The 19,163-nt window shown below is 36.8% G+C and overlaps 1 protein-coding gene across 8 annotated transcripts in view; it reads left to right on the top strand.

Annotated features, from left to right (window-relative positions):
• Positions 1 to 19,163, top strand: part of WASHC2A (WASH complex subunit 2A) — a 51,419-nt gene that overhangs the window by 25,571 nt on the left and 6,685 nt on the right. For 7 of the 8 annotated variants that reach the window (XR_004951244.1, XR_004951243.1, XM_036222047.1 and 4 more), the window contains exons 18-26: positions 1,475 to 1,573; positions 3,573 to 3,701; positions 5,686 to 5,855; positions 10,318 to 10,417; positions 13,920 to 14,075; positions 16,468 to 16,650; positions 17,642 to 17,770; positions 17,899 to 17,979; positions 18,572 to 18,694. Coding sequence is in view for 6 of the 8 variants with exons in the window: in XM_036222047.1 (XP_036077940.1) it covers positions 1,475 to 1,573; positions 3,573 to 3,701; positions 5,686 to 5,855; positions 10,318 to 10,417; positions 13,920 to 14,075; positions 16,468 to 16,650; positions 17,642 to 17,770; positions 17,899 to 17,979; positions 18,572 to 18,694 (1,170 nt within the window). In the remaining 2 variants the exon portion in view is untranslated. The remainder of the gene's footprint in view (positions 1 to 1,474; positions 1,574 to 3,572; positions 3,702 to 5,685; positions 5,856 to 10,317; positions 10,418 to 13,919; positions 14,076 to 16,467; positions 16,651 to 17,641; positions 17,771 to 17,898; positions 17,980 to 18,571; positions 18,695 to 19,163) is intronic. The other variant, XM_036222050.1, reaches the window with a different exon arrangement.

Raw genomic sequence — 19,163 nt, 5'->3', positions numbered from 1 at the left:
TGAGAGAGCCGCACAGAGGCTGTATTGCTTTTTGTACCTAGCTTTGGAAATCGGCATTGTCACTTCTGCCACATTCTGTTGGTAGAGGTAGTCACGAAGACTTAACCAGGTTTAAGACTCCAATTCTTGATGGTAGGAGTATAAAAGAATTTGCAGACAGGTTTTAAAACCATCACTGAAGGCTTTGTCTCCTGTGTATTATCACAGTTTTTATTGGATACTTTCAAGGTGCTTATGCAAGAAGTAAAACAATATAGTCTAGAAGATAAAGTTTTGAACTATAAGGCTTGATTCTTTACTCCTGCCTCTGTATCTCAAGTGCAGAGCTATAGCCTGCCCTGTGAAATCATTTTGGAGACGTGTTTGACGTAATGAAAAAGCCTTTTTTTTTTTTTTTTTTTTTTTGTACCAGCAACAGGTAAGATATTAGTCAAGTGTCCAAAACCATGATGTTAAGTTTTTTTTTAATTAAGCAACAGAGTCCTTTCCTTAAGTGAAATCTTGCCAATGAGTAAAATGCAGGAGAAGCTTGGGAACCCTGGAGCTCCCACTGTGTGGCCTTTTTTTACATAAACAGACCCATGGGATTTTTTGGGTCCCAGGTGAAAACCACTGGACTGAGAAGTGCTCTTCTCAGTTAATGAACTCATTAGGGCTTTGAGGAGCAAACATTGATTTCCATAATATAAAAAAAGTTTATCTAAAGACATCTTAGAAATTATATTCTTGTCCTATTTAATGCTCCTGTGTATTAAAGTTTCTTCCCTAGGAAACAGTTGTCCTATTTTGTTACATTTGTATAGCTAATTTTATGCTGATTCGTGCAGCTCAATTTGCAGCTCTGTCTTTGCATTATAGGCTAACATTTTGAAGAATTTTGAAAAATTCTTTAGAATCTACCGGATTTTTCTCTAATTTGCAATACCTGCCTATAGTTCAAGTAGAATGCCAAACATTTTAAAATAAAAGTTGAGTTGGTGTTTATTTTAAAAAATAATATTCTTATAAGAGGACAAAGGTGTTAGTAAATGAAGCAGAGTCATAGATCCAGTAACTTGGGAATCTAGCTTCTATTTAATCTTTCTGATTCTTTAGTCAGAAAAAAGAAGTCATTCTTTTTCTTTTTTTTTTAAGCATGATAGGAGATTGATTGGAAAATTTCCCCCTGCCTTAAGTTATTCAGGTAGGATTCCAGGATAAAGCAAAGTGGGAGTATCACAACATCTGGATTCCAGTGAGGCCATCTGGAGTTGCATGTGGTCTTTCTTGCAGGCACGCATTTGTGTTTCGCACAGCTAGGACAGACTCTGATGTGTGTTCCCCAAAGACAGTCTCACTGAGTTTTCCTCTCCGATACAGAGACTTAGATATATGGCAGCCGTCATGTCACAGTCTTTTTAGTGTTTCATATCTAACTGATACTTTCAAAACTGATATATCTTGTTAACCAGGAACTTTAATCTTGATCCAACAGGATTTGTTTTCTCAAAATATGAGTAAGTCAAAAGATGCATCTCTCCTGCCTAGCAAATTTCCTACATCAGTCTCACTTTTTGATGATGAAGATGAAGAGGTAAATGTTGTTATTGAAGCATAAGCTAATCAAGTTGTCAATTAGTAGAAAACCATTGCTGATGTTGCTTTATAGCCACGTATCTAGCCACATCTTACTCTCAAAAATTGCCAACGATGTTAAAAAAAAAAAAAGCATTATTATAGATTTATTATAGAGGCTCATTTAATAGAAAAAGGTGATGGGGAAGTAGTCAAGTTATCTGAGGCTTGTATAACAAAAAATTTTGTTTTTATTTCAGCGACTCCTTTCTTAAGTTCTCTTAGTTATACAGTGATCGGGACATTAGACTATTGACCCAGGCCTTATAAAAGGCTTTGTAGATTTTACTTTTAAAATCTGACTTTAAGAAATTCTTTTTTAGAGGATGGATCTGTGTAATACCCAATGATCTACAAGAATGTCTTAGTTAAAGGGAGAGGCAAGAGGCGAAGGCAGCTATGTCCTCATTTGGCTTTTCTTTCCCACCATGGATAAGAGAGCAAAGTGGGAGTGAGAAATAAGAGGAAAGGCAAAGCAAGCCTTCATTCTTATGCAGTACCATGTGGTGTCTAAGCGCCTAGGCTTTGTCATCAGACCCTTGTGTTCATATCTCAGCTCCACTACTTGCAAATCAGAGACCTTGGGCAAGTAAACTACCTTTCTGAATCGCTTATGGCTTAATAGTACGTAGGGTCATTGTGACAGCTAAAACAACTAATGTACAGCCCTTGGTACAATGCCTAGCACATAGCAAGTTCATAGTAAATGTTAGCTTTCGTCATTAATATCCCCATTAGATGCCAGTTTATTATTCTCATGGCCTTTTCTTCCAACACTCTCTTTAAAGGTTCTCTTTATCGAATCTTTACACTTCAGGACTGTTCATCTGCTGTGGAATACTGTTAAGAGTGTTTTTCTGTCTAAATCAAGCTCAGGCCCTCTGATGGTTACCTGCATTTAAGTAAAAGTATCTTCATAGGCACTTCTGGAGTGCGTGGCAATGCAAAAATTGACAAATACTTTTGAACCTATAAGAATCATCTCTTAGTAGGCCAGTGATTTTACTTAGTAACCTTTCTTAAGTTTGTATTTCTCTTTAAAATTAACCAGAAACCCAAGTTGTTCTTTCCTTCTGTCCCAGTTACGTGTCCTTCATAGATGTAAAAGAATGGAGAAAGCTCTGTATTTCTCTCCTTTTATCCAGTGCTCTAGCTTATAATTCATAGAAAGGTGCAAATTGCTGTCTGCAGCAGGGCACTATACTGCTCTCCTGGCAGTTGCGGGCTATAGGCCCTCCCTAGTAAGCATAGAAGGCCTGCCCACAGGACAACAGGGTAGTGCCAGGTTTCCTCCTGTTTTTGTAACCTTGTCCTCACATTACCCACCCTCCGCTCCCTCCAAAGTGTTCTGCCTTGGGTTTTATGCTATCTGTGTATCAGACTGTCATTGCAGGCTTAAATGTAAGAGAAAAGTGGGATTTACTAGCATTTCGTGATCCCCCTAAAGGCATTATACATATTCTGTACCTGACTAGAGATTTATTCTCTAACAATTCTTTTTCATGTAACTCCTACTTTTTCATTATTGAATTCATTGAGGTGATGTTGGTTAATAAAATTATGTTTTAAGTGTACAGTTTAATAATATATCATCTGTATATTGCATGTGTGTTCACTACCCAAAGTCAAATCTTCCATCACCATATATTTGACCCCCTTTACCCTTATCTACGTCCCGTTTTTATTTTTTATTTATTTATTTTTTATATATTTTTTTATTATGGTGACATTGGTTAATGAAATTTAGTAAGTTTCAGGTATACAATTTATATATATATCAATTGTATATTAATATATATACATATATATCAATATATATATCGCATTGATATATATGGTATATATATGTGTATATATTGCATTGTGTTCTAACAATTTGACATTAGAGAGAATGTCTTAAGTTTTTTTTTTTTTATGTGTAAGATGTTGTCATACTCTTCTGCTGTTTATTTTTCTAGGATAATCTTTTTGGGGCTACAGCTGCTAAGAAGCAGACATCATCTCTACCAACTCAAAGCCAAGAGAAAGTAAAACCCTTTGAGCCTTCCGAAAAGAAAGTATCTGCATTGTTCAGCAGTGATGAAGAGGTGGGTTGAGAGTCTCTGCTAGAGAAAAGTAGGAGGTTATTTGGTAAGATTTTAAGAGTTATGGCTGTCCTAAACATTTTTTTTTCTACCTATTTTATACCTAGGGAAGTTCATTAACCAAAGACAATGTTGAGAAAACTAGCTTTTCTTTCCTTGAAGAAAGATATTTAATGTAGTATATGAAAGATAAATCTTTTCAGAATGGTTAAGAATATAAGTATGGTCCTCAGATTATAATATATGCTAATTGAAATCATGCCTTACTTTATCTTTTTAAATGATCACTATGTTTCATTAATCAAGAAACATGAATCTAGACATGGTAGGAGTATCCAATGCAATTTTAACTTCCTTCTTTTATTAGTCATAACAATATTTCCATTTCCTGTCTAGATACATATTTAAAAAGCCAGTAGTGAATATGTTTAGGTGCTGTTCAGATTTAGTTGTACAAGAAAAATTTAAATATAACACTAAATAAGCCCTGGGCATTGAAAATCTATAATAATGCCTTTTTTTTTTTTTTTTTTTAACATCGTTGACAATTTTTGAGAGTATGACGTGGCTAGATACATCGTAGGTACAACACAGCATAATTTGCTTTTTCTACTCATACAAATTTGTGATGCATTTTCTTTTCTTTTTCTTTTTTTTTTTTTTTTTTTAAATTTTTTAGCATTATTAGTGGTTGTTTACCGTGTCACTAATAGTTGACCAACTATTTTTCCTACCATAGTGGTTCTGGGAAAATAAAAACATTAGCTAAATCTGGGAACAACATTGCTTGTCAAGTAAAGATAACCAGAGTTCTAGAACAGTGACTCTAAACATTGGTTTACCATTGAAATCACTGGGAGGACTTTAAAGAGTGCTAACACTGAGTTCTACCACTGGAAATTCTGAGTTAATTGGCTTGGGACATGGCCTGTCAGTAGAATTTTCTAAAGCTCTTTCAGGGATTTTACTGTGTAGTTGCTGCTCTAGAGGAGCATGTTTCAAACTATAACATGAAGAAATCACCTGGGTGTCCTGTTACGAGTGCAGGTTCTGATTCAGGAAGTCTGGGGAGAACCCTGAGATTCTGCATAACAGATGCTACTGGCTTATGGACCTCACTTAGATTTGCAAAGCTCTAGACTCTAGAGACCAAAAGACTACTTAAGCAGGTGCTCAGGAGTTCCTTAATTTGAAGAGATGTGCATAGCCAGGTGAGATTTCCTTGTAGGCTAAGTCCAGATTCCGACTTTTGTGGTACAAGGGTCATTATCAGCTTTCATTGTATTGTGTTTACATGTGTATTACATGAGGTTTTTTTCCCCCCTCTTTAATTCCCCGCCCCACTTCTATCCATGACTATGGATATTGCTATTTTGCTTAAGAACTGGATCTCTGAAGGCAGGGCATCTCCTCCCACATGCTTGCAGCGTGTACCAGGGGCCTGGCGCCCCAGGGGGCCTGGGAACCCCGGGGCCTAGCGCACCTGGGGTATGGCCCGTGGCTCCACTTGGGGCGTGAACCCAGGATCTTCTGCATGTAAAGTAGATGTGCTAACCACTCCACTATGGAGCCACCCCCACATGAGCTTTCTGTACATTTTTCTTAGCCTGCTTTGGGATTTTTAAATTAAAATATTTTGCTCCAAAGTTGAGCGTTCTTATTTTTTTTAACATTGTTCTTCCCTCATTAATTTTGATCTTTTAAAGTAGACAAGTTCCCTTGTTCTAACAGAATAGAACTATAGAGAGGAGAAACATCATGGCAGACAGTGGAGGAGGAAGGCATGAGAAGGTCTGTGAAGTCAAGGAACCCAGCTATATAGATTTGAGGTTAAAGAAAAGTCTTAGATATGAGATTTCTTCAATTGTGATACATTTTGTAGTGTAATACTTAGTTTAAATACAATTTAGTTTAATGAATATAAATTTTATTTTACTTTCTAGGTTCCTTAGACTTCTAGATTTTAATATGTACTTTATATTTTAAGGACCAGTGGAATATTACTGATTCACAGACCAACTCAGCATCTGACAACAGGTCTAAAGGAGAACTTAGAGTCTCTGGGACCACTCAGGACCAGAAGGCCAAAGCTGTGAAAAAGACCAGCCTCTTTGAGGAAGATGATGAAGATGACCTGTTTTCAATTGCTAAGGACAGGTGAGTGAGAGGGTCATACAAAATCATTTACTCCGAGTCTGTGATAACAAGTAAGGTATTCGAAGTTATTAGTTACTGGAGTGACTTGACTATGATTTATTACCTAATAGTACTACAAAGGATGTCTTTGATTTTCACTTGTAAGATATTCTTCACCAATACTAGAAAATGTTGGTTGTCTCCCTGCCCCCCCCAGTGGAATCTTAATTTCTTCTACCTACTGTTTTTTTAAACTTTAAAATATATTTTTTTAGTTTATTAGGGGTTTAAGTACAGTTTATTGTCTTTTTTGGTTTTCCTCTGGGATACCCTAAAGCAGCGGTCACCAATCTCTGGGCCGTAGACTACTATGGGTCTGTGGCCTGTTGGGAACTGGGCCACACAGCAGGAGGTGAATGGCAGGCAAGTGAGCGAAACTTCATCTGTATTTGCAGCCACTCCCCAGTGCTGGCATCACCGCCTCAGGTCCACTCAGATCACCAGGCATCAGATTCCTTTAGGAGCACCAGTCGGTTTCTGGTGCCAAAAAGATTGGAGACCTCTGCCCTAAAGAATGTAAAGTTTGATCAAGGTTATTTAAGATTGTCATTTTGGTAGAAATCTGTTCAATATTGAACATCCTGTTAGGAGGATGGTTCTTTGCAGAGTTGGGGGCTGTATCACATCAGTTGCTGAAACCCCTCCACATTCATGCTTGGACTGAAGCCTGCAGGATGTGTAGAGTGAGCATGGGCTGTGGTTGTTGTTGTAACATGCTGCCAAATTAGCTGTGGATTCAGAATACTTTTCTTGCAATTTTTTTTTCTCTTGAGAGCCTTAAATGCTCACTTTGAAATTCAGCAAAATGATAGTAGCATAAAGAGACAATTGACTGGACATGTAAATCCTATGCATTGGTGTGGTTAAGCTATCATTTTGATTTGATAGATTCAGAAGCACCTCATATTTCTATCTCTAAGTATTGTGATCTTTTCAGATGTCACCATTTCTACTTTTCTACTTTTGGCCTCTGTGACTTCACTACTGGATGCATCCTTGGCCTCTGGTTACGAATATAGGTTCAGGAATCCCAAGACCTCATAATAAATTCTGGCCCTGCCAATTCCTCTCTGGATAGCGTTGGGCAAGATACCTAATCTCTCTGGGCCTGGTTTTCCTCATCTGTTAAACCAAAATAATAGTGGTGCTTCTCTTATAGGATCATTGAGAGGATTAAATGAAATCCAAATGTGAAATACTTAGCACAATAGCTAGTACTTTGTAAGCACCTAAACATTACTATTTGTTGTCATGAGTGAAGGGGAGATCACATTTCATTCCTTTACTTTGTTGCTCTCTCTCTTCTTCCTTTGTTACTTGGCCAGTTTCTTGCAAGACTGGCTTTAAACGCTCTTTTAAGAAGCCTTCCCTAACCCAAACAGCTGAGAGAGACAAGAAATAAATAGGGTTGAAATTGAGAGCAAAAATGGCTCCATCTCTATAAGCTCCTCCTCTGCCTCATGCACTTGACCAATTTCTACATTGTATAGAAGTTATCTGTTTTCATGTGTGCCCCCTCCCTTTGTCCCAAGCACATATACATGGTCACAAGTTTAGAGGTTGGAAACATGTCTCATTTGTAGGTACACACAATACCTAATTTTCAGTAATGCTTTCTCTGCTCCAGACTCATTTCATTTCCAGTTGGTCCAGAAATTGTCTGTAAAATTTAGTGTGTAGGCATTTTTCTGAGGAAGTAATTCAGAGCTTTCATCAGATTCTCAGAAAAAAAGAAGAAGAAGAAGAAGAAGAAGAAGAAGAAGAAGTTTTTATTGACAACAGCAAGTAGGAAAGGATGTGGAGTAATTGGAACCCTCATACATTTTCCTGAAGGGAATGTAAAGTGGTGCAGCCACTTTGGAAAATAGTCTAGTAGTTCCTTAAAAAGTTAAACTTGGAGTTAACACATGATTTAATTTCACTCTTAAGTATATGCTCAAGAGAAATGAAAACATGTCCACACAAAACCTTGTACATGAATGTTCACTGTAGCATTATTTATAGTAGCCCCAAATTGGAAACAACCCAAAAGTCCATCAACTGATGAAAGGATAAAAAATATGTTATATCCATACAATGGACTCTTATTCAGTAGAAAGAAAAAAATAAAGTACTAATATATGCTACAACATGAATAAACCTTGAAAATGTTGTGATAATTAAGCCAGTCACAGAAGAGCACATGTATGATTATATGATGTCCAGAGTAGATAAATCCACAGATACAGAAAGTAGATTAGTGTTTGTCTGCTGCTGAGAGGAAAGGAGAATTGAAAGTGACTATGAACAAGTATGGGGTTTCATTTAGAGTTGATGGAAATATTGTGAACTTTGATTATGGTGACAGTTGTATAACTCTGAATACATTAAAAACCAATTATATGCTATAAAAGGATAAATTTTATGGTATGTATATTATATCTCCAAACCATTCTAAAAAAAAAAAAAAAAAAAACAAGATTTGGGACCCTAACCACGTTGTGAAATACTGCCTTGTAAGCAGGGCACTCAAATGTCTTCTCTTGCCCGAACTGCCCTGGTTTGTGCCTATCATTCCAGCACGATTATTAATAATTTTCTCTTTCACTCTCAAAAGTGCCCTTTTTTAGGCCATAGACCCTGTGGTAATCATGTTTTCTGATCTCTTTTTAAACAAATTAAAGTACTTAACCTTTTATTTCTAATGAGAAATACTCTAGCTTACTGAGTAGCATATTTTTCATGTAAGGACTGCTCTTCATGAGAGGCCCAAATTTAACCAGCAATTTGAGAGTCTGTAATGAGGGCCAAGGTTAAGGACTGCCTTGTTTTCTATTGTACCTATCTCCAGAAAAACATTAGCTTTTCTCCAGCTTATTTTCAGAATCTGTCATCAGATATATTTTGTGGGTTGGGTTTTTTGTGTGGTTTTTGGCCTTTTTTTTTTCTTTTTAAGAAATTGGAAAATCATACATGAGATTTTCTCCTGCTAGAGTGATGTAATGAGGTTTCTGGTATTTTTAGACATCTGATATAGTTATTATTTAAATACTTTATGATCATCACCTAGTAGTTAAATATTTTGGTTATAGTTTGTATAAATTTTTATTGATATATATTCTCAAAGGCATATCAGATATTACCTCATTTGTGTCATTGTGAATTGGCTCTCTGCTTTTATAACTTCAAGGTATGGCCTTAATTTTAAACTGTTCTTTAGTGCCTATGTCCAGTATAAGTGCACTTAATTATTTGGTTAGTTGTTCCCTGATTAGTGATCCTTAGTTTTTTTTTCTTTTAACATGTAGGCAGACAGCAATATTAAACTAATGCATAAGCTACATAGATTGTGCCTTGTTAATAATTAGACTTCAAAAATTATAATATTTATATATTACTGGTGTATATGCTAATTGTATTCGAATGTAAGTAGAGGGATATGGTTCAGTTTACTGAAATGATTTGCTACTATTATTTTTATCTAGCTAAAATTGAATTTAAAATTTTCATTATTTGGTAATTTTCTAGTATGCTACTTGGATGATTATCGCACAGTAAAAATCAGAACTTGACCATTTAGTAGTTAGAACCTTTAGTAGTTAGAACACTTTCTATTTTGGACCCCCCATTTTCACTTCTAAGCCTTTACTTTTATGTTTCTGTTCCTTAAAAGGTCCTGAGTAGTGTTTAATCTAGAACACATTTATTGCCCACATTCTCTGTAGGGGCCAGGGCAGAACCCTAGGTAAGGAGGTAGGCGAAGACAGGCTAGAGGAAGTTGTAGGGAGAGCTGTGGTTAGATTTCGGCTATGGTTGCCCAACATGTGATAAGAGGTGGATGAGTAGTGATGTAGTGGACAGTGAAAATGAGTTCCGTTTTTCCCAGGTTCTTAGAGACTTTATGTAGAGAGAATGGAATGGGATTGGTGTCAGGTTTGAAGAGAAGGCATAGAAGGGCAGAGAGGTGCTTGGAAAGACAGAGTTAAGTGGCTAAGGGGTACCATTGTCACAAGTCACAGCCCAAAACAGGCCCTGGCCCTGCATCCTCTTGACAGCCACCTTTCTGACCACTCTGGAAATAGGCATATAGGCTCTCTGGTTCTTCTTCTGTCGTAGGAAGTGGTGAGAGAGAATGCTGCATTTGTGAATGGTAAAAATGTTATATCCCTTGGCACAGCTAACAGTACACTTACACTGAGTAAGAAGTAACAGAAAAGGGGCAAGATGGGAGGGCCCTGGATGAAGATGAGAGGCAGAAGCTGATGATTTGCTAGATACAAATTGCACCTACTTCAAAGGTTTTTCTTGTTTGCTTTCAAATGTATAAGGTCAGCAGATGGCTCAGGTGTTCTGGTGGTGGGTGGGTTTCTAGAAGTGTGGCCTAGAAAGGGTACCATTTGTTTTTTAATCACATTTGCCTTTTATTTGACTTTCGTTTGTATAGCCAAAAGAAGACCCAGAGAGCATCACTCCTCTTTGAAGACGATGCTGATAGTGGAAGCTTTCTGTTTGGCTCTCCCACATCTGTTCCTCCTGCAACAATGGTATTCTTAACCTCTTAGGTCCAGGAAATATCCTTGAGGTGATGTTATGTGAATAGTGATACTTTCCTGAATTAGCTCTTAAAACCTGACCTTGGAGGCTGAGTCTAATAGAAAAACTCATTTGTATAGTTTTAGAAAGAGACCTGGTTAGCGGTGTTTTACAGGTGAAGCACACTCACAAAGTCTGGAGCAAAGGGTTCCTCCATGTCATGGAGCCCAGTGCCAGGCGTAGGTCTTCGGAGTCTTTGGGGGGAGCACTTTTACAGTTCTCCTGGAGGAATTACCTAGCTTAGTGCCGGTGGCACTGAGTTCTGCTAACATTAGGCTAGGCCAGTTAAGGCACAAATTATTCCCTTTAGGGATGTGTTTTAAGTATTAGTACTTTGGTCCTGATTTGTATTAATAACCAACCAATAAAAAGGAAGGAAATTCTGACACATGGTACGACATGGATGAACCTTGAGGACAGTATACTGAGTGAAGTAAGGTGGTCACAAAAGGACAAATGCTGTATAATTCCACTTACATGAGGTACTTGGAATAGTCACTTATAGAAACATGAAGTAGAGTGGTGGTTGCCAGGGACTCTGGTTAAGGGAAAAAGGGAGTCGTTTAATCTGTACAGAGTTTCAGTTTTGCAAGATGAAAAAATTCTGGAGCTTGGTTATACAACACTGTGAATATTTTTAATAGTACTGAACAATACACTTAGAAATGGTTAAAATGGTAAATTTTATGTTAAGTATTTTTTACCACATTTTTAAAAAGTGTTTTTAAAGTATGGGATGAGAAAAAAAGCCATTCAGTTGCTTTATGGTCTAAATATCCTTCCAGTAATTATATCTACATGGCAGCACTACTACAATCACCTATGCTAAAAAATTTAGCTAATCTTGATGTTAACTTGTATCAAAAAGGAGTATTAGGAATGAGAGGAAGGCAGCATTATGATGATATTTGTCCAGGGAACCTAGGCATACTGAAATCCTGTGTTTGGCCTGTCATTCATCCTTCCCCAAGACATTGCCTAGGTGGATATATGTGAGTATGCACACATAGAACAAAGTGAGGCCAAGCAGTATTTCTTGCCACCTGGCCATTGCTAACAGTCCCAAAGGGAAATTTAGAGCTTCTTAGGCTAGACTCCATGAAGACGTCCTCTACTGAGTTGGGATAGCCTATAAGGCCAAGAATCAAGCTGACTCACAGCCTCCTGTGAGGGCCTTTAGCCCCAACATCAGACCACTCCAGTTTGGCATGTTAAGACAGGGAAGAAGGGATGAGCCCCCTTGACATTCCTTCCATGTGGAAGTAGCTATAGAATCCAAAATGGGCTTAATGGAGGAGACCTTCCTTCTCCCACCACAGTGATGAGCGACCATATCCCTGGTACCTGCACATCTTAAGATTATTTCCTATATTTTTATGCATCTTTTATTTTGTCCTGCAGCATATTTGTCATTTTCATAAGCTCTATCTTAACTCTTTTTCACCACCATGTAGTATTCCACAGTATAACTGTGCCAGGAAATGTATGACTATTTCTCCTTTGATGGAGTAATCATCACTGTTTTCTGTGCGTTTGTTAGTAATGTTTCTTTCCATTCCTACCTGTCTTGTCATTTTTAGCTTTTACTGTTGAGATAATTTCTTAACTGCCCTCTCTGTCAATGCTTCTTCCCTTCATCTGCTTTTCTTGCTGTTGCCCTGGCTCTCTTCTTAAAACCAACAAGTTCTATCATCTCCTTGTTATAGTACCTTAGCTGAGTCTACCATGCCACCTGTAATCTCATTCAAATTGAACTCATCTTTTCTAGCCTCATACTCCATGTGCTCTAGGTGACTCATCCTGTCCTAGAATACTCCAGAAGAGGTGGTTGTCTCTTGTCTGGAAATATTCTTCATATTTTCAGACAGAATATAAATGTTGACTTGTTCTATGAAAGCAAACTTCCCAGACCAGGCACATACCAGTTAATGACTGAAGAATTCTTTCTTAACCACATTCTCATTAAGTCGGGTTGCACTAGAAACTTTCATCATTGGGGGAGCATACTTCCTTCCTTGGGTTCTGGGACTTCCTGCTGCTGCTTTTGATGTGGTCATAATCCTTTCCTTGAATCTCCCATACTTATATCTCCCAAAAGAAGACATTTAGTGGCTCCATGGTTCAGAGCTGGGAGATATGAGTGGGTTTTCTGTGTAAATTATAAATAATAACTTCTACCTTGGATAAATGAAATATAATCTAATGAATTTTGAAGGTTCTGGAAATTAGTCTTTCAACCTGTAGTATTAAGATTGTTAAACAAAACAAAATGTCAAAGATATACATCTTAAGTAGCTGGACAATGATTTTTACCATGTGAGATATAATCACCTTTAGATAACAGTATTTAAAAGATATTTTTTGTTTACAGGTCCTAGAATATTTTAGAATAAGTTAAATGTGATTCACCTGTCAAGAAAATTAACTTCATGACAAAGATGAAGAGTCAGGTTATTTTTAGGAAGGTTTAAAACCAGTAGTTAGTGTGGCATTTTCTTGGTTTAAGGCCCATAGTTATATGAGAGGAGAATATGTTTCACCATATGTAAGTCTCATTTTTTACTTTCATCAATTCGCATCAAAATTTATATGTAGTTTTCAGTGAGTCCATATTCCACAAAAATTTTTTTCTTTAATCATTGCAGTTTAGCCTTATCTCTTCTCAAACTCTTGTGGGTTTATAATCTTTTATTTCAAGTTCAAATGAATATTCATTTGAAGGACCTCTTCCTAACAAGTAAAAAATCTCTTTACCTTATTATTCGTACTTCATATTTTTTCTATCATAATAATATTCTTAGTTTCCAAATCTGTTTTCTTAACTTAATTTAGATACTACTTCACAGCTTACTTCCTCATATCATCTAGTCTATTAGTATGATAGGGTTATAGTTTTTTTCTCAAAATTTTTGATGTTACTTGCCCCAAGAGTGTCAATAACTCTAGGCAATTACATAACCCCAGTTTCCTAATCTCTGAAATCCCTGCCTTCCGGGTAAGGGACAGATGCGAGAGAGGATAAAGTGCTCGTAATTCTGTGTTGAAGCTCCTACTTGTTGTAAAACACAGTGACTAGCTGTGGAAATATTCTATATGACCTTTCAGTTAAATGGACAAACTGATGTGTGATAGCTATTAATGTAAATTATGAAAACAATAAGGGCTAGGTAGGGATATAAATAATATTCTTACCAATGAAATAACAGTTACTTACTGAAGAGAACAGGAAAACCTTCCTGGGTGACATCTGAGCTGGGCCTTGAAAGATGAGGATTTGTTTCAACAGACAGGGAGGAACAGGCAAAGGTTATTTTGCCCAGTTTTAACATTCCAAAGATTTGAGGATTAAGACATGCAAGGCAGTTCCTCTGGGATGGCAGCTCTGACTCCATTTTAAAGTGATTCTATTGATATTATTTTTCATAAGGATGTCATTTACCCATCTTTTGGTAGAAAAAAGAGACTGTCCCTGATGTACCACCTTTGCTATTCAGCAATGAAGAAGAGAAGGAGGCACAATTTGGAGTGAAACCTGTGGACAAGAAGGTTGAGAGTGCCAAAGAATCTGCAGAAATTGGGAGATCTCATGTGGTTGAGGAGTTGGAAAAGGTAGACTTTTTTTTGTGTATTCTGGTATGTTTATCTCTCATATATTCTGATATGATTTTGTAAAATCCACATGTGCACACATATGCACATACCCTTAACATTTTTCTGCTACAGAAAATAAATTGCCCTTTTTCGGTAAGCAGCCTGAGGTAACCTCTGAAAATGGTTTGCTATTCACTTGACCCAGAAAACCCCACAAAATTATGTAAATTAAAAGGTTCAGATTTTCATGTTCACTTTAAGAACACACTTTGAGAACATTTGTGAAACTACCCAGGCCATTAAGGTATGAATATCCCAAAAAGCCACCAAGTATCTGAAAGATGTCTCTTTACAGAAGCAATTTGTGCCATTCTGTCATTACAGTGGTGGAGTTTGGGGAGTGGGGTGGGGGGCGTGACCAGGCCCTACAGTGGGGCCAGATGCAGGATTGATGGCTTGCAAAGAGTGCTGAATTTTTGTTCCACATGATTAAAAATGCAGAGAGTAATGTTGAACTTAAGGGTTTAGGTGTAGATTCTCTGGTCATTGAACACATCCAGGTGAACCAAGCTTCCAAGATGTGGGACAGAACCTCCAGAGCTCATGGGCAGATGGATACATAAGTTCTCCCTGCCGCATTGGGATGATCCTTACTAAAAAGATCATATGGTTCCTAAACCAAGAGAGAAGGTTGCACAGAAGACAAAGAAGAAACTGAAGAATCAAAAACTTATGGCCTGGGAGTAAATTCAGCATCAAATAAATGCTAATAAAAGTAAAAGCAGAAAAAAATAAAAAGAATAAATGACACTTTGAAAGTTTTGAAAAAACTGAAAAGTATAAAGAAGAAAATCTCTGATCACACAATTCAGGGACACCTTCAACATTGCTCTTGCCATTCAGTCTCTTTTCTAAGCATATGTGTACACACAGTGATGTGCATGTTTCCTATTTTACATTATTATTGTCATTTTGTATTGATGTCCATTTTGCCTTTTTCAAGATGTTTTTCCACATCTTATTTTTCATTTTGGTTTTCTCTCTGCATATCTTCTCTTTCTGACTTGTTCTGTTTAATGTTTGTCTTATCCCTGGTTCTCTTCTAATCCTCACCTTTACTTGAATTAAAATAAGAGTCTTAAGAAGATTTTAGTTTACTATTCTTTTACATTTAGTTGATGTTCGCTGTGAATTAAAGTGGAATTTGTCTTCTAAAATATTAGCATTCTTTTCCTGAATGGTTTGTCCTTTCCTACAAGAGGCCTATGTATAAGGGTGCTGGCTACATGTGGAAATCAGCTACTGTTATCAGTCTCTGTATACCTTTTCTTTTTCTCTTGCTTGTACTTTGTGTGTTTAGCTGCTTAGATTTAATCTGTCTTCCAGAGCCTCATGAGGAACGTTCATATATTTTTTCCTGTTGAGTTTCCTTGGGGCTGTAGTGATACACCCATTTATTTTATTTGTACCTGAGACACCGTATAACGTTCTCTTCCTTTAGTTTTGATGTGGACCTTTTATGTGTTCCTGTAGCCCTTCAGTTTCTGTGGTCACAGCCCATTCTACACTTGAACTCTTAACTGCTGGTAGTACTGCTGTCTCTCTTGCTTGAGTATAATATACAATCCTTGAGGATTGGGGCCAGGTTTGGTTTGCCCACCACTATATTTATAGTACTTAATATTATTACCTCATATATGGTAGTCACTTTTAAAATTGCGTATTTCTTCAAAGAAGCATTTTTTTTCCACAGTTTAACCACTCCGAAATTAGGACGCATCCCACAATCAATGGCATGTTTAATTGGGAGCTGCTTTTTCTTCCTTGGTAGTTCATACAGTAATATTGATTCTTACAGTCAATGGTAACTCACCTGAATAGTGGTACCTATTGAATGAATAAATGCTACATTTTAGGATTATTTTAGAGATTATTCCAATTGCTTATGATGTAAGCCTTCTACAATTTAAGTGTCTAATTTAATCAATTAAGTTTCTCCTTGGGATTTGTGTATTAGTTAACTATTAGGAAATATATGATCCACTCTCAATGATTGGTATTTGTGTTATCTCTGTGACTTACAATTTACTTATAGCTCTTGAACAACCTATGTAGATCAGGATTATAACTATCATGTATCTCTTGGTAGAAAAGAGGGACCCTTGTCTTTAAACTGATTGGAAAAATTATCTTTGGCTATGAATGATCTACATAAGACTCTCCATTGGAGCAGCCAATCAAGGATTGGTCTCAATATTTTGTTACCTGGGAGTAGATGTGATGAACTATAGTGTCCTGAAACCTGCAAATGTGACAGTTACCAGATTAATGAGAAGCTTGGTAGGCCCCACAATACAACTTGTATTTTCGGATGTTACTTATTTTTTTCTTTAATATTTCCATTTTTCAGGAAGAAGCTTTGACTGTATCTACTCAGGAAGCAGTCAAGCATTCTGATTTATTTTCTTCATTATCCCCAATGGACAGAGGAACCAAAAGTAGAACCAAAACTGTTCTGAGCTTATTTGATGAGGAAGAAGATAAAACAGATGATCAAAACAGCACCCAGGCTCCAAAGAAAGAAGTAGGAAAGGTGAGCAAAAGCAATAAAGGCTCAAGTATTTAGAAAGATAAAAAGATTTCATTTCATAGTACCAGTTCTCTCATGTTGATTGCTGTACAACCGAGGGTTTCTATTTCTTTGTATCCTCACGATCACTTTTGTTATATTTTCTTCCGGTCGCTTCTGTTCTCCAGTTTTTGTTTTGTTATGATTTTGTACTACAATTTTCACAGTTATGGAACTTTTAACCTTACTTGCTATGTTATACTGGTTTTTATGTATAACTAATAATTAACTATTAGTTTACTTTTAATGTGACCCATCTCGTCAGAAGTGTGTTTTTTTTGTTTGTTTGTTTATTTTAATCTGTGATTTTGATACTAAAGAAATCGGGGAGAATTTTAGAATGTTTAGTCTGGGAGCGTTATAGTGACAAACCAAATACTATAAATAATGGCTTTCAAATCTCAGATATCTTAGCAAATAAGAACTCATTTGGAACTGAAGATAGTGGGATAGAAGGCCGATCAGCATAGGGAAAAGTTGATTGGTCGCACCTGTGCCAGGTCTTTGGCCTAAGATACTGACAGGTTAGGGATGCATGCCACTCTGTAGTTTCTAGTATTAAGTCAGTTGCTATCTCTTCTTCTCTTTGGGAATGAGATGGAGAGAACTTGTTTAACTGTGTGTTTTTACCCCTAAAATATTTCTTATTATGGAACTAAATGATTAAGTAAAAAGTTCAGACACTAGAAAGGTTAAAAGATATCTTTCCAGATTATGTATGTGTTATCCATATTTATATATATTTCCCCTATTTTTGGTAGCTGCCTAGTATTCCATAGTGTATCATTCCCTTTTTGATTGGCACTTAGGCTTTGTCCAACTTTTAGCTATTATAAGCAGAACCACAGGGAGCATCTTTGTTGTTCCATCTTTGCAGTATAACATAGCTACATGTGATTTCCTTGTGATAAATCATTAGAAGTCTAAATACACATGAACTTCCCTCTTTTTCCAGAGCCCCAATCTTGATGCCCGCCCCAAGAGCACAGGTGTCTTTCAGGATGAAGAGCTCCTTTTTAGTCACAAGCTTCAGAAGGACAATGACCCAGATGTTGACCTTTTCTCTGGCACCAAAAAAACCAGGGTCAGTTCCAAATGGTACTCCACATCATAGCTTTATTGTTGTACTAGATATTTTCTCAGCAACTCACGTAGCTCTCTTTGTAAGCTGTTTTTCTTTTGGATATTGAATTTGAGTTTTGTCTGTTCTAGTCATTAGAGCCAAGTGTTGGGAGCCTATTTGGGGATGATGAAGATGATGACCTTTTCAGCTCTGCCAAGTCCCAGCCTTTGGTACCAGCCTTTTGTTCTCAGTACTGGGATATGTGGGAAGGGTTCTGGGAATGGAAATTGATGTCTAGTTATACCATTAAAGAAAATACTCAGAGAATTGTGGTGCTTAATAGTAAATGAATGGCAAATAATGTGCTGATAAAGGCATTCATGTCCTAATCTCATATACTCTAACTAACATTAAAACATTAGCTAACTTAGGTTCTTTTATTACAGATTTGTTTGATTTTTTTAAGTCGTTTATTAAAGACCAGTGCATATAAAACAGTGACAAAATATTCATGCTTTTCAGGTGCAAAGCTTTAAATCTGAATATTAGCCTGTATGTGTGTCCCCATACCCCAGCCCCAGTAGATTTTATAAGTACTGTCTGTTTTCTTTTTATCATAGAGAAGACTCCAGAGAAGTTCAGTCTTTTAAATGCTATTTCTGAAATGGTGCCTTTGAGTTAGTTCAGTTATCATTTTGAAGAATGACTTTTAAAACTCAGAATCCAGAACTTTTTTTTTTTTTTTTTTTTTGCATTATGACTTTTCTTTAAAATGTCCGAGATACTTGACAGACTTCTTCTGGTATTCTCTTTCTCTTGAAGATACCAGAAAAGAAGAGGGCAGTAATAAAAGACCATTCTGTCTCCTCTTTCAAGAACCAGAAACATTCTGAATTCACTCAAGATATCAAAGAAAAAAGCGTATGGAAACCGGAAACTCCTCAGGTTAGATTGATCCCTTTAAGGACCGAGTTCTTGTTTGCATCCCAGTGCAGATTAACTCCATGATGTAGACCCCAGGTTATTCAGAGTTCTTTTACTTAAGAAGGAAACAGCACCTAGGACTACCTCTTTTTCTTTATTTTACTTTTTTTACCCCCACTCATCTCTCTTCCTCAGTCCATATTCCAGTTCCATGAATCTATACTTTTCATTATTTTGGGGGTAGTACTTTGAAATTCGATCCCAAGATAGAGTTAAGGTAGGTGAAGAATCTTCTTCCCACTAGAACTCCCATTTCTCCTTTTGAGTTACCTTGGAGGAGTATTACATTTGAATTTAAATATTAATTGCATCGAATTTTTGGTTCCCCCTCCATGTTATCTCTTCTTAAATTATTGCTGTTAGGTCTTTGTCCTCAGCAGTCTTCTCTGTGGAGTCACTCCTGAGAAGAGGCCAGAACTGGAGAGTGAGT

Source organism: Rousettus aegyptiacus, unplaced genomic scaffold, assembly GCF_014176215.1.
Source record: "Rousettus aegyptiacus isolate mRouAeg1 unplaced genomic scaffold, mRouAeg1.p scaffold_m13_p_6, whole genome shotgun sequence".
Classification (NCBI taxonomy): Eukaryota; Metazoa; Chordata; class Mammalia; order Chiroptera; family Pteropodidae; genus Rousettus; species Rousettus aegyptiacus.
Note: the sequence above shows the minus strand (reverse complement) of the source record. Positions and strands in the feature narration are given on the sequence as shown.